The sequence below is a fragment of the Melospiza georgiana genome, chromosome 6, assembly GCF_028018845.1.
Source record: "Melospiza georgiana isolate bMelGeo1 chromosome 6, bMelGeo1.pri, whole genome shotgun sequence".
Taxonomy (NCBI): domain Eukaryota; kingdom Metazoa; phylum Chordata; class Aves; order Passeriformes; family Passerellidae; genus Melospiza; species Melospiza georgiana.
In genome coordinates, this window is record NC_080435.1 from 42,652,570 (window position 1) to 42,665,929 (window position 13,360).

The 13,360-nt window shown below is 45.2% G+C and overlaps 1 protein-coding gene across 2 annotated transcripts in view; it reads left to right on the top strand.

Annotated features, from left to right (window-relative positions):
* Nucleotides 1-12,959, top strand: part of ADCK1 (aarF domain containing kinase 1) — a 72,396-nt gene extending 59,437 nt beyond the window's left edge. For both annotated transcript variants that reach the window (XM_058026081.1, XM_058026082.1), the window contains 4 exons: nucleotides 6,186-6,335; nucleotides 6,566-6,763; nucleotides 10,433-10,626; nucleotides 11,965-12,959. In XM_058026081.1, the coding sequence (XP_057882064.1) occupies nucleotides 6,186-6,335; nucleotides 6,566-6,763; nucleotides 10,433-10,626; nucleotides 11,965-12,136 (714 nt within the window). In that variant the 3' untranslated portion in view covers nucleotides 12,137-12,959. The remainder of the gene's footprint in view (nucleotides 1-6,185; nucleotides 6,336-6,565; nucleotides 6,764-10,432; nucleotides 10,627-11,964) is intronic.
* Nucleotides 12,960-13,360: the final 401 nt, after the last annotated feature.

A 13,360-nucleotide genomic window follows, 5' to 3' on the forward strand; every position in this document is an offset into this window, starting at 1 on the left:
ATCTGTTACTCCATCCTACTGTGTTGTTTTCCTTCTTTCTGTTACTAAATGGATTCTGCAGTGAAACACTATCTCTTAGCTCGATAAAGAGCCCGGTACCTTCCTGTAGCTGAAGGCTTTGCAACTTGAAATAGACTTTCAGTGTGGAATTTACCCTTCTGCCAAGAGTCAGGAGCTGTAGCTGTGTAGCTGCTAAAATTTAAGTGGGATTTCCCAGGGTGGGATCCTTTTGTCAGCAGTGGAAACCTCTCATGTCTGAAGTATTTGTGCTTATAACACTCAAGTGTTAGATGAAGCAGAGCATAGAGAAGAACACTGTTTCTAGGGAAAATGGCTATTCTTGCTCTTTGCACTTACTGAGTTAGTCTGACGAGAGGTTTCTTTGCAGATTCTCTTACATTTCATCTTGTCTGAAGCTTAGTGAAATTCACAAGGCACTGATAAGCAGGAGTAGTGACCTCTGCTATTTTCAGCTTTTGAACTGTGCACAGACACCAGGTAAAAGAGTTAAATTACACACAGACCTGTTTCTTACTGAAAGTTGGTATTGAGCATCGATGTCAATCAATTGCTTAAGTCTCAACAAGATGCTTTACATTAAATCCAAGGAAATACAACTGCATTTAAAACCAAGGGGCATGATCCCCATGGTCATTTTGGGTCTGACAGAGATGCAAGAAAAAATAAAAAAACAATGACTAGTCTTCTCTAGCTGTGCCCTTTTGAGAATCTGTGCAAACTTGACAAGTTAGTCCCTCAGTTCCCTGGGTGAATGAATCAGAGTATTTCTCCCCACCTACATGCCATGGAAGACAGAGCATTGAGCATGAAAATAATTTCCTGAGTCCTCAACAGAGAATACGGGGCATGCTGGGAGTGCGCTCCAGGAGTCCTAAAAACTATTCCTGTATCTTCAGGTTATCAAGTGTGTTCAGACATCATCTTGCTGTGATGCTAGATCACAGCATAGTAATAGAACTGCCTAACAGAGCACTTTTGATCTTCACAAGTGGATCACAGGGTATGAAATCAGATCTCTTGTGTGACCATCCTAATCTACTATGGATCAGAGCCATTTCAGAGCAGAGGCAGAGAAGGCTTCAAATTGTGGCTATTCTCCATCCACACCCTTTGCTAATTTGACACCAGTTTAATTGGTCAGAATTGCCATAGCAGGATTAAGCAAAACCTTAGACAATGGCTGTAATAACAACAATGAAAGCAAGCAAAAACCCAATACAGTCTTCAATCCAATTAACCTTCGATTAAGGTTCCAAAATCAATGCTATTATTTTGGCCGGAGGAGGTAATATTGAGCCCTGAGAAATGAGCTGCACAACGACCTTTACTTTTAATGAGATCAATAGAAGTTAGTGTCGCCATCTCTTAAAATAATTGGCAAATATTACAGCCAAATTAAAGCCAGAGACTAGTATCTGCTCCTGATCTAAAGAGACAGTCACAGATGGAGGTAGGATGGGAAGGGATGATGCCCTATCAGGCAGTTTCATCTAGGACTTATCAGGGGCAGGCAGTGAGATCATCAATATAGGACCATGACACAGTATTTTTTTCTTTGCCTTTCTTCTTCGTGTCAGTTAGAGGCATAGAGCCAGAACCACTCCAGCTTGCTCACAAGTCCAGGAAAGAAAGCATCAGTGACTTTCCCCAGATAACCCAAGCTGGTTTGTTACATTGCATTATATCATTCTACCCATGAGCATGATATATGTGGTTTTTACTGTAGGAATGCTCATAAACTCAAATTTACATGCATTCTTTCTTTCCTGAGAGGTTTCTTGGTAATTTTTGTATGTTGGTATTTTTAAAGACACTCACTTGTGATGGACTTTCTAGAGTTTTGTTACTGTCACGTTGCTCTGTCAGTGGGTGTGCTGATTTGTTGAGGGGGGAGTTTCATAGAGGGGCAAGGCTGACGGGTTGTCTAGCTTTCAAAACTGATGGCAGCAACATATTTTGGCTGCATATATCACTGCTGGTACCTGCACTACAGCTTGGGATCCTCTGAGTTAGGTGACAGAAATGCAGTAGGTGTACTTGTTAAAATATTTAGTACACTGGATATGACTCCATTACCAAGAAAAAGTGGGGATTAGTAGGGAAATTGCAAAGCAGGTAAGAAACTCATAGAAGCAATGAGATTTGCTCTTCAAACAAATCTCATTAAACAGATTGGCAATGACTTGAACACAAACAAAACTGTATCAAGGAGATTGTTGATGACACCAAGCTGGGAGGTCTGACATTGTAGAGGAGGACCAGAGTAGCAATAGCACTTGTTGACCCTGAGGACTGAAGTGGTAGAAAGGAATAAAAGGAGCAATGTCAAGTGGAAAGTCAGATTGAGTAGGTAAAAAGCACTTGGGTGATGTGTTTAGGTTGCTCTGAAGTCCAGCTCATATACATGTATCTGTCACTCCATTGCTTGATTGTTGTCAGCAATCTGTTTATTCCTCAGCTCTGTTTTTTTTCAAAATGAAAACATTGGGCTGAAAATGTGTGGTTTGCCTGACACAATGTCATGGTCATGTCATATAATTTGGCAATGGCAGGTTGGTATTTACATTGACTGGTAAAGGCCACAGGCTCACTTGGTGACTGTAGTCATCATGTTCTGCTGCAGCGCAGACAGGCAAATTTAGCTTCTTTTAGGCAATAACACTCCTTCTGGCAATAGGCAGAGACATGCCTCTGGCCAGACCCAGAGCCTGATGTCATCCTGATATATCAAGCTAAGCTCTGCTTGCTGATCAGCATAGTTTTTGTTCTTATGTGTTATGCCTAAATTATGCCATTCATGACACCCGCTTTAACCTGGTTGTATTTCTTGTAGCACATGCAGAGCTACAGGTGCTTCTGCTTCCTTGCTATTCAAACCTCCTAACTGGTAGACTGTTCCTCCTCTGCCATCCCTTAGCCAGCTTTGGAATCTTCAGCTCTTTTAATCTTTATCCCAAGTAAATGCCTCCTGCATCCTGCTCATTTATTTGCTTTTTCTGAACTCCCTCTGTGTAGTCTGCATCTCTTGAGTTAATGAGGTATCTGGAAGTGAATGCAGAATTCCAAGACTGATTATTATTTTTTTACAGTGTGCAGCAGAACAATGCTGGGGGACACTGGTGGGGACACTGGTAATGATAAAGACCTTTTTTGTTGGATGATACACAGGGAAAGGACTGATGACCTGTCTGTGTCATAACAAAAAGCCTGTGTTTTAACTGTGGTCTTTGCTTCTGTAAATCATTGCAACCTTTTTTCTAATTTGTGATGCACCTGAGGTCTTACATAGCCTAAATGTGTGCTGAATTCCTCCCTTCTCCTGAGCGGAAGTTTTCATAAGTCTGTTTTCTCATTTCACCTAGCCGTATTCTTCCAAAGTGAATTCTGTAGTTATTATTTATCCAGTGGCCTTCTCAGTAAGGGTGGAATAAGGGCATGAAGTGACAAGGCACAGTACTGAGAAATTAACGTATATAAAAGTTTCATGGATTTTTCCGTAACTTTTTCTCAAGAAATGTGAACTCCCTTTGTCTGAATTATGATATGTTGCTATTCACATACTACAGTTTAAGACCTAGAGTGTAAAGCTTCCTATTTTGTTTAGAATTTGACAGTATTGTTGCTTTCTGTCTTAATTTATTTTGTATCCTATTTTAGAGGTATGGCAACAGCCAAAATTATGTGAAAATACTTTAGTGTGCACCACAACTCCATGGTAATTTTTTTCTGAAAGTGAAGACTGTTTGCAGAAATATGATTGCATCATAAATCTCTGTAACATATCTTCTGTATGCTAATGAAATAGTACAGAATACATTCATATGTCTTAAAGAAGTCAGAGTTTAGTTGAAGATACTGGAGATAGTAAAGGTTGTATGTTCGGGAATAGGTAACTAAAGAACAGCAGGGAAGAGCGAGAGGATGGGGATCTTGCAGTGAACATTGTCTTCTTCCCATGATCCAGCCTGTGAGTCTGAGCAGAGATATGACCCTTCTGTTTCATGGGAGGATGGGAAGATGGATCTCAAGCTGCTTTTGTGTTGCACTATGGGCTGCAAGAGACTGTGACCATAGGTCTATTTAGTCACTTTTCTGCTGATGGTGACTCAGGATGGGGGGACCATCTCTGCATATGGAACTTGCAGCCGTATCATAAGATGCTGTTAATGAGGGTGGCATGGATAACCTGGTGAGAGGTGTTTGTAGGATCCTAGGATATTTGGATTTGGAAGGGAACCTCAGGAAGGTTTCTATCAAATCTTCTAAGGCAGGGTCAGTTATAAGGTCAGACCAGCTTACTCAGGGTGTTAGCTAGTCAGGTCTGTAAAACTTCTAAGGATACAGATTTCACAACCTCTTCAGCTACGATCAATCAATAGGTTTGCAGAACTGCCAGTCCTTGTCTGGACTTGTGTTCAGTGGGTATGAGGCATCATCTTGGGCCCCAGATTGTCCCCAAGTCCTCATCTTCTAAAATCCTGTGTTTTTCCATGCCCTTGGAAGACAAACAGCTGAGATAGTGAGGGCCGAGTGTGGTTAGCCCAGTGTGTGCACCAGTGTCAGGGTTGATGCTGTCATCGGTCATAATGTCTGAGTCCATTCCTTCTGGTGTATGGGTCCCTGGGAGGCTTTGTGACTGAGTTATGTGATGGGCTTAAAGCAGACTATTTGGCATGTCCTTGGGCTGTCAGCAAGGGCTACTCAGCTCTTATATGAGATCACAGCACCTGGTACATTGGTCCTATCTAATTTTAGAGCTTGCCGATCAAGGAGACTTGTAAGGGTCACTTCATGGCTCTGGTGATCTCTGCTGGTGATTCAGAAGGGAAACATCACTCCCCTCAGTCAGTACTTAAAATAACACCTGCATGGCATTGGGGAAGCTGCAGTACAGGAGATCACAGGGCTGTGCTGTTCGTCAGCGTGGGTGATTCATCGTGGGGCGGGCCAGCGTTCACGTGGTTCAGCAGTGGTTCCAGGTCCCACCTGAGGGACAGAGGATGGTTTCACCTGATCCTACCACTGTCCCTGTTAGTGTGCTGCAGGAAGGGTTCTTGTTCTTTTTCCTTATTTCTAGTTACTTGGCCACTATTCATTGTGAATGCTCCTCTCAGAGGTCGCCATGTTTCAGAGTAAAGCAAGCCCTTTGTTGTCTGTCCGGTTTTCTGCAGGATGAGTTGTCATTACTATCCCTGTTACCTCTTCTACCACCTCTGCTTATGGGGACAGCTGCCAGTTTGCTGCTTACAGAGTGTGTCTGGAGATATGCTTGGAATAATTTATAACAACTGTCTTTTAATTGCTTCTTCAGCACTCTGCTGTGGAGCACTGTGCCTCTTGGGATGGTAGGGAGAGCTGGTGGAGGGATGGCAGGGCAAGGCTGCTGTGTTAGTGCATGGCAAGGGACTGATCTCATGCCCTGGGGATGTTTGCTTTCTCCTAGGAGGTTTTTAACTTTAATAACATCTCTTCATGATAAGGAGCAATAGTATGGAGGGACACAGCACTGATAGGATGTTTTAAACAGCTTTTCTCTGCTTCTTCATCTTCACAGACATGGCAAATCAGATTAGCGTGGGTCTGAGGAATGGAAGAGGCAAAATGAGGGACAGTGTGATGGAGAGAATGGAGGGAGGGGAGAGGGAGTCCATGTTCATTCTGGTGGGCAGACTGACTAGCTGAGTCTTCCCTCGCCCCTTCTTCACCGTGTCTTGCTGCCATCCATGAGTGGAAGCACCTGAGTCTTCTTCCAAGCAGTCTTACTCACCCAGCAGCAATTTCCCTACCTTCCCTGTAAATGCATGTCTGCCACTCTCTGCTGTCCCACTTTCCTCCTCATTACCAGAAACCCCATTCCCACCCACAGGTACTATCTCTTTTTTTTTTGTGCTTGACAAGTGGCTTTAAATAACCTGTGATCCCACAAACACCTTCATGGTGCTTCCTGCATGCATCCTTCCCTGAATGCCCTGAACCACCCTGCTACCTTTTGATGCCTGCAGCCACCCTGTGCCTCCATCAGTGTGAGGAGTTGCAGGAGCTTGTATAGGGATATGAGTATGTACAGACCCTTGCTTCCTGGGTTGTCACACAGGCTGCCTCCCCTCCCTGGCAGGCACCCTACTGTGGGTGGCAGCGTGTGACCATCTCTTGTCTCCTCACAGATCTCTCGCAACTTGGGGAAGCTCTACAGTGAAATGATCTTTGTGAATGGCTTTGTGCACTGTGACCCACACCCAGGCAATGTGCTAGTGAAGAAGTGCCCAGCCTCTGGCAAAGCTCACATTATCCTCCTGGATCATGGGCTCTACCAGGTATGTAGGTATGAGGGCCTTCCAGGGCCTTGTGAAGCTGCCTTTGGGCATCAGGCTGAAGCCTTGCCCCTCTAAGCACATATAAATAAGTTTTTCCTAATACTTCCATAATGCTCTAATGGTATTTTATGACTCTGAAGTGGAGAATAGGGCAGAGGTAAGGGATGGAAGACTTTTCCCCCTGCTTCCTGTCCTCTGTGGGCTTCTGGGAACCGTGTCTCTATTGCCAGGTGCTGAGCGAGTCATTCCGCATGGACTACTGCCGCCTTTGGCAGGCCCTCATCAAGGCCGATATGAAGAGGGTGCAGAAGTACAGCCGGCGGCTTGGAGCAGGGGATTTGTATCCTCTCTTTGCCTGCATGCTGACTGCCAGATCTTGGGAATCTGTCAACAGGGGCATTGACCAGTCACCAGTCTCTGCCAGTGAGGTAGGTGTTGTGTGTCCTTCCCTAACATGTGCCCTTGCATCTCCTCAGTACTTTTCTATGGTGAAATCACTTGCCCCATTGATAGTACAGCAGTCCTGGGCAATCCCTGGCAGCTCTGTAGCAATTTCTGCAGTGATAGCTGATCTAGAAAAGAGCTAGAACTCCGTCTGGAATATGCAATATGTTTTATAGTGACTGAATTTAATTTCCCAGATTCACTTGTCATGGGCTGCTTAAATTTTGTATAATATTTTAATACCTAAGTATTCACTATTTCTGGCTGGGGAAATATTAGTGGATTGTCCTTTTCTTAAAAAAAAAAAGTTGAATGCAGCTGTGCAGGAAACCATCAAGGAGGCTAGGATAAGGTACAGGAGATATAAAGGTTTAGTGGGAAGACATGAGAAGGATAATGCATTGTCACTATTCATGTAAATGACTATCAGCGCTGATATAAACTTCTAAAAAACCCTGGAAATTACCTCCCAATCAAAAACCCTATTAACTTGGAGTCAAGGTTGCTTAGCTGCAGATCCTGTCAACTCAATCACTACAAATCTGGGAAATTGCCACTTACATTTTCCACCCTTTCGTATCCACACGTGCTGGCATCCTTCTCATGCCTCCTTGCACACCTGATACACACAATACCCCACCTTAAGAATAGTAGCAGCCCTGCCTATGTGCTCTTTCTAGAGAAGACCATGAAGTAATGTGATTCAGCCAATGGACAAGTGTCTGTAAGTAGAAGTGTGTTGTATCCTATAGTTTGCTTTTATCTGCACACATCTGTAGTAGTGTGGATGAAATTCATTTAAGTAGTGTTATAATACTGTCCTATGAAATTCTCCTCCAAAAGTTCCTTCATTTTGATGGATGTGGCAGAATTTGCTGTACTGGCTTGCCATTATCCATAGCAATGAGTTGGTCAGATATCTTGGGTAATGGACCCCCTCCCTCCCAATTACCTGAGTTAATTTTCTGCAGGTCAGAAATCATATAATGACTAGCTAACAGATCTGTGCTCGATCTGGTGAGTTCTGGAGCTGGTAGCTCCAGAAGAAAATTCAGAGGTGCCCAAGCAAATTGGCACAGCATTGACTCCAATGCTACAAGGCCAGTGTTGAATCTGAGTTAGTGAGCAATGTTTATTCCCAACTTCCTTGTGAAGGTTACACCAGAGGTGTAGCTGTAGCTACATGGTACCCTGTGTGTGCTAATGAACTTTGTCATTGAGTTGAATTGCGTGTATGGAACCAGCTCTGTTGTCTTTGCCTACATGACACAATTAATGCTGAAACTAGATAATCCTGCAGCAGATAATGGGGAGCTGAGCAGATTTGCTGTGGCATTAGGAAATGAGCTGCTGCTTGCCCTTACTTTAGAGGTGAATTTGAAAGATTTTATCAGCAGCAAGAGCTGAGCGCTGTGTAGGCAGGTACCATCAGTGCAGAGCTCCAGAGAGTGTGCCTGAGGATGTATCAACATGACAATAGCCTGTGAGACAAGGAAACAACCTTCCTGAAACAAAATCTTATCTCTAGTGCTGTACTCTGTCTGGGACACTGCATCTCAAGAAAGGTTTGATGAAACTGGGGCAAGTCTAGTAGGAATCTACAAGGACTAGTGGCCAAGCAGATGCAACCCATGAGGTAGGTCTGAGCAAGTTAGGTCAGAAAAGAATCTGGAAAAGGCAGGTCAGGAAGAATTGTAGAAGTGATTTTCATAAGTGATTTTCTTGCAGCACTTAGAGTGCTGCAAGCAGGACAAGCAGTCATGGGTTTAAATTCAGCTAAACATGAGAAAAGCCAGATCTAGTGACAAAGCAGTGAAATGCCAGTGTAGATGGTCTGGGGAGGTTTTGATTCATGTTACTGGAGAATTTAGGTGCAGGCTGGGCAAATGTAAGAGGATTGCCATAGGTATGGTTTTTCCTGCCTTAAGCCAGGGCCAGACAGCTGATTGCTCAGGGTGGCTGCTAGCCTCATCTCATCTGATTTAATGATGTCTTTTGCTGCATCCTGCAGCAGCCTCAGCAGCTGCAGCCAAGGGGCTTTTCTCAGGTCCTGTGGCTTAGCTTATTTCTTCCTCTGCACACAAGCTTTGCCCTTGACAGAAAGTGACAGTTCTGATGACTGATCATGTGGTTGTTTTGTGATGTGGACAAGCAGCTGGAGCTAAAAATAAAAGGAAAAGAAATAGAAAAGAAAACCTATGTCTGGAAAATAATGTAAGCTCTGCAATGATGCTGGCTGGGGAAAGGCATAAGAGATAATCAGGGAGGAATTTTCTGCCAACAAATAATGGAACAAAACAACACTTAGGAGAGCTGAGCATCTTCTTGCTGAAGCCTTATGTATCTGGTTAGTGATGGAGGCAGGAGGACACAAAGATTGGTTTGTCTTTGCAACCATGCAAAGAAAAAAAAACCAGCAACCATGGTGGTGTGTGAGCTGTGTACATCACTGACCATCATGACCTGCACACCCAGTTTGTGCAGGTCTGTTACGTTATAATAAGTTTGAAGTTCACAAAGAGTGTGAGATCCCACGTCATGCAATAGAGGCCATCCCTCATTCCAGAGAAGAGAAGGCATTAGAGCTGTCATTTCCCACAAAGGAGCCTTCTTCCTGTATGAAGTTATTTACTGTCCTCCTGGATTTTGTAGATTTCAGATGTCCCAGAGATTTGTTTTTGGATTTCATGTCATGATTCATGTCGTGGCCTCTGTAGGAAGAGGTGGGGACAAGGTATGCATATAGGATCAGCTCCCAGCTACACTACATTTGCTGGGATGGTGAGGGAGCTCTCAGATCTAAAAACATGAAGAAGAGGCATGGCTGACTGTCTTGCATGCTGTGGTGGCTTGTATTTGGAGAGGGGTTCATCTTAAATGGCTCAGGCTGTAGTCCCTAAGTTATCATTGAGTTCTTTCAGTAGGCAATGTGCTTGTTGGAATCTGGAGAACGAGAGAAAATGAAGGATTGCCTTGAACTTACACTCTTTCCTTAATTATCTGCTACTGGCTGCTGTCATACAGGATATAAATCTAGATCTGACAGATGACAATTTGATGATTTTTATCTCTTGGGTTAACATGGTGCTTAACTGCATAATTTTTTTCTCACCTCTGCTGAATTGTGTTGAGGACAGAGGACTAAACTAGGCCTTGGAAACGGCTTCATCAATGTAACATAGAGCCATGAGTTGCATGGGGCAGTGAAGACCAAGCAGCTTGGTTGTCTTTGCAGCATGCCTCCACATTCTTGAGCAATTCTGCTACCTCAACTCTGCCAGTTTTGGAGCTGGTGAGGTGAGAAGTCTCCAAGGGCAGTATTGAGATCTGGTTGCTGCAGGCTGCCTAGGACTAAGAACCAAGACAGCAGTGAGTGGCTGTTCTCCTGAGAGGCTATTAATCCTGCCAGTGAGAGGATGGGTCCTTACCTCACTGAGGGGCAGATGGGATATGGCAAGAGTGATCTGTGCTATGAGTGCTGTTCCCAGTGTCTGCAGGAAAGCAGACAGAGCTCTGTAGCTTCTGGCCTACTGTCATGGTCTGTTAAAACACTGTTCTCTTCCTGGCCAATCTCAGCTGCATCTGGACCTGAATTTGCCATGTACTCTCACCTTCTCTCTCCTTTCTCCCTGACATGACCTGGCTGGCCACAGGACATGGAGATCCGGTCCAACGCTGCTGCTTACTTGCCCCAGATCACCCAGCTCCTCAACAACGTTCCCCGCCAGATGCTGCTGCTGCTGAAGACCAACGACTTGTTAAGGGGGATTGAGTCAGCCCTGCACACACGGGCCAGTGCCAGCTCCTTCCTCAACATGTCTCGCTGCTGCATCAGAGCTGTTTCCACGTGAGTCTCTTAGCCAGGCATCAGAGGCCAGACAAGGAGCAGCAGGAGCCGCAGGACAGACCCTGAGATGGTGGTTGGATCCAATCAAAAGTTCACATGATAAGGCAGAATCCTTGTGATGGTGCAGCTCTAAGAACAAACCAGAAACTCCATCTGTAGATTGTGTCTGGTGGTTGTCAAGCAGGTCGATGGTGACCAGACAGGGCTGAGGTCAAGTGAAGAGGTCAATATGTGAGTTGAGGTCCAGGCCATGGGGCTTCACAGCAGGGCATGAGTGGAGGACCATTACTCTTCCAGTGTAGCTCAGGCAGGAACTGAAAGTGCAGGTCTGAGATTACCTGAAGTTCCTGGGCCTATGGGCAGAGGGTTGGGGGTGGTTCCAGGCTAGTCAGGGCCATTAAGGCTTATTAGGGCCTCACTCAGGGAGCCTGACAAGGCTCTGACTCAACCTCTTGACCTGTTATTGTTAGCTATGGATCTCTTCCTCTCATTGTGGTCCTACCCCTGCTCAGTTACACATCTCAGCCTCTGTCTGTGCTGTTCTTAAACTCATCATCCTCTCCAGAGGACAAGCCTGTCACCCTGGGGCTGGAGATGGGGTTAGAATCAGAGGCCTTAGGTTAAGGGTTTAGGATTTTTCCCCCCAGAGGAGGAGAAGGGGCTTCTTGCCCATTATAGGCATTGCCACTAGGCAGTATTTGTGAGTAGCATAGATCTGAAAGTTCACTGCAGCCTGATTGAGGGGCTTGGGCTGACTGAAGATCAGGGTGATGTTTAAAAGCCAGGAACAGGAGTTGTGCAAGTGATTTCCCTCTGTGAGTCTTATGAATCAATGCACTTCTGCCTCAGATTCTTCCTCCTTGTAGATGAAATAACAGTTATTTCTTGGGCTGATGAGGGACCTATGAATCCCAATTAGCCCCTGCTAAAGAAAGGCGAAGAAATACTTTTCCTGGAGTCTGTATGTCAGGATTGCTGGACTCTTAAAAGTGTGCTAACAGGAAAAGCAATAGGAGTGTGCACCTGTCTCTGTGAGCTGAGGTGAAGCTGGCCTAGAAGCAGAGGAATGCCATGTCCCAGGATCACTACACACAGTGGGAAGAGAACTGAGTTCTCAAGGGAGCAGGCTGTCTCTTCTGCCAGTTTCATTCTAAGAAAGGTGGTCCCCAGCTCCTCAGAAGCACTGCTTAGAGAAAATCCCTGCTCCCTGGGAATTCTCCAGATGGGGAGATATTGCCACCCCTGGGGAGCGTCAGTTGTGCAGAAGATGTAGGACAGGCCTCCTGCCTCCTGGGCTGTTTCCTGCTGGATCTAATGCAGCTGTTTCTCTCATTCTAGGTACCAGAGGAGCAAGAGTCACTCGCTTTACAGGAGGGCCCAGATCTCACTCACAGAAGCCCTAAGCCTGTGGCAGATCAACTTATATGAACTCTTTCTGTGGCTGAAGGGGTCCCAGCTGGGGAACTGGGTCATTGCTCTCCTGAGACGGATGCAACATTTCACATACTGACATGAACTGGTGGGAGAGGCCTGGGTGCTCCCTCCCTCCCTTCTGCTCTCCATGGCACATTTGTCTTTCTGACTATTTCTGTCTATTTTTGGGTCTTACTCCACATTACACACTGCACTGTCCTTTTCTTTTACAGCATTAGCTTCCTCTGTGGCACAGAGAGGTTGAGTTGGTACCAGAGCCCTATTGTTTTGTGGTTTAGGAAAAGTAGGTGCATGATACCTTGTGCCAGGAAAGACAGGTAAGGATACCTTCTTTCCTCATTTGTGCAAGTTAAGTTCCACTCAGATTCTAGTGGGATTGTGCTGGAAGCAAATGCCTCTTTGACTCTTTCTTAAACAATCTTAAAGAATTTAAGAGAATCCCAGCCCTACCTAGAATGCCCCAAAACATTTCTTAGACCCTCAGAGGTGGTAAGTCCCTTTAAAATGCAATAGGGTTTCTATTAGTTTGTGCAATCTCCTTAGTCTGATTTCTGTTTAGGTGTGCAGAAGGTTTCTCAGAGGAGTGAGGCCTTGTGGAAAGCTGTCACTAGGGTTTTCTTTTCTAGCTCCAGGGAAAGAGGATTCAAATGGTGAGAGTGGTGGACTGGGAGTCCAAGTTTCTAAGGTTCATCTCCAGTCCTGTCAGCAAGTGCCTCTGTTTTTGGACTTCTCCTGGCCTGTTTCTTCGCAGGTGAAATGGGAGAAGGGGACAGTGATCTTGCCCCTCTTCTGAAATTCCAGGAAGGCAGTAGGAATGACAGCTCAGTGCTCTAAACTGCTGGTAATGTATATGTACTGTACAATACTTCCACATGACAAAATAAATGTGTTGTATCGAAGACTTTGGGGGAGGGATGCTTGGCTGTGCACTAGAGTTATGTTTGGGTCTCTAACCTAAGTCCTGTTTCCATTTCTCCACAAGGGAGTGATGCCAGGCACTGCCGGCAACTCCTTGTAAGCAAAATGTCCACTTGGTCTTTTCTCTGCCCAAGAGGTTTGTGCCGCATCCGAGTCCTCTGGCACTGCATCACATGTGTGTTGGGATGGAATGCAGGAGCAGGCATCTTTCTGCTGGGAGGACACCTCAAACCCTTCCCAGATCCACGCTGAGTCTGCCTGCTCCCTGCCTGTGGGAGTGCACTGCAGCACATCTGTGAGATGTCACCATTCCCATGGCACAGTGAGCATTTCACCTTGTCACTGCCTGTGACATTTTACTGCTCTGGCCCAGACAAAAACC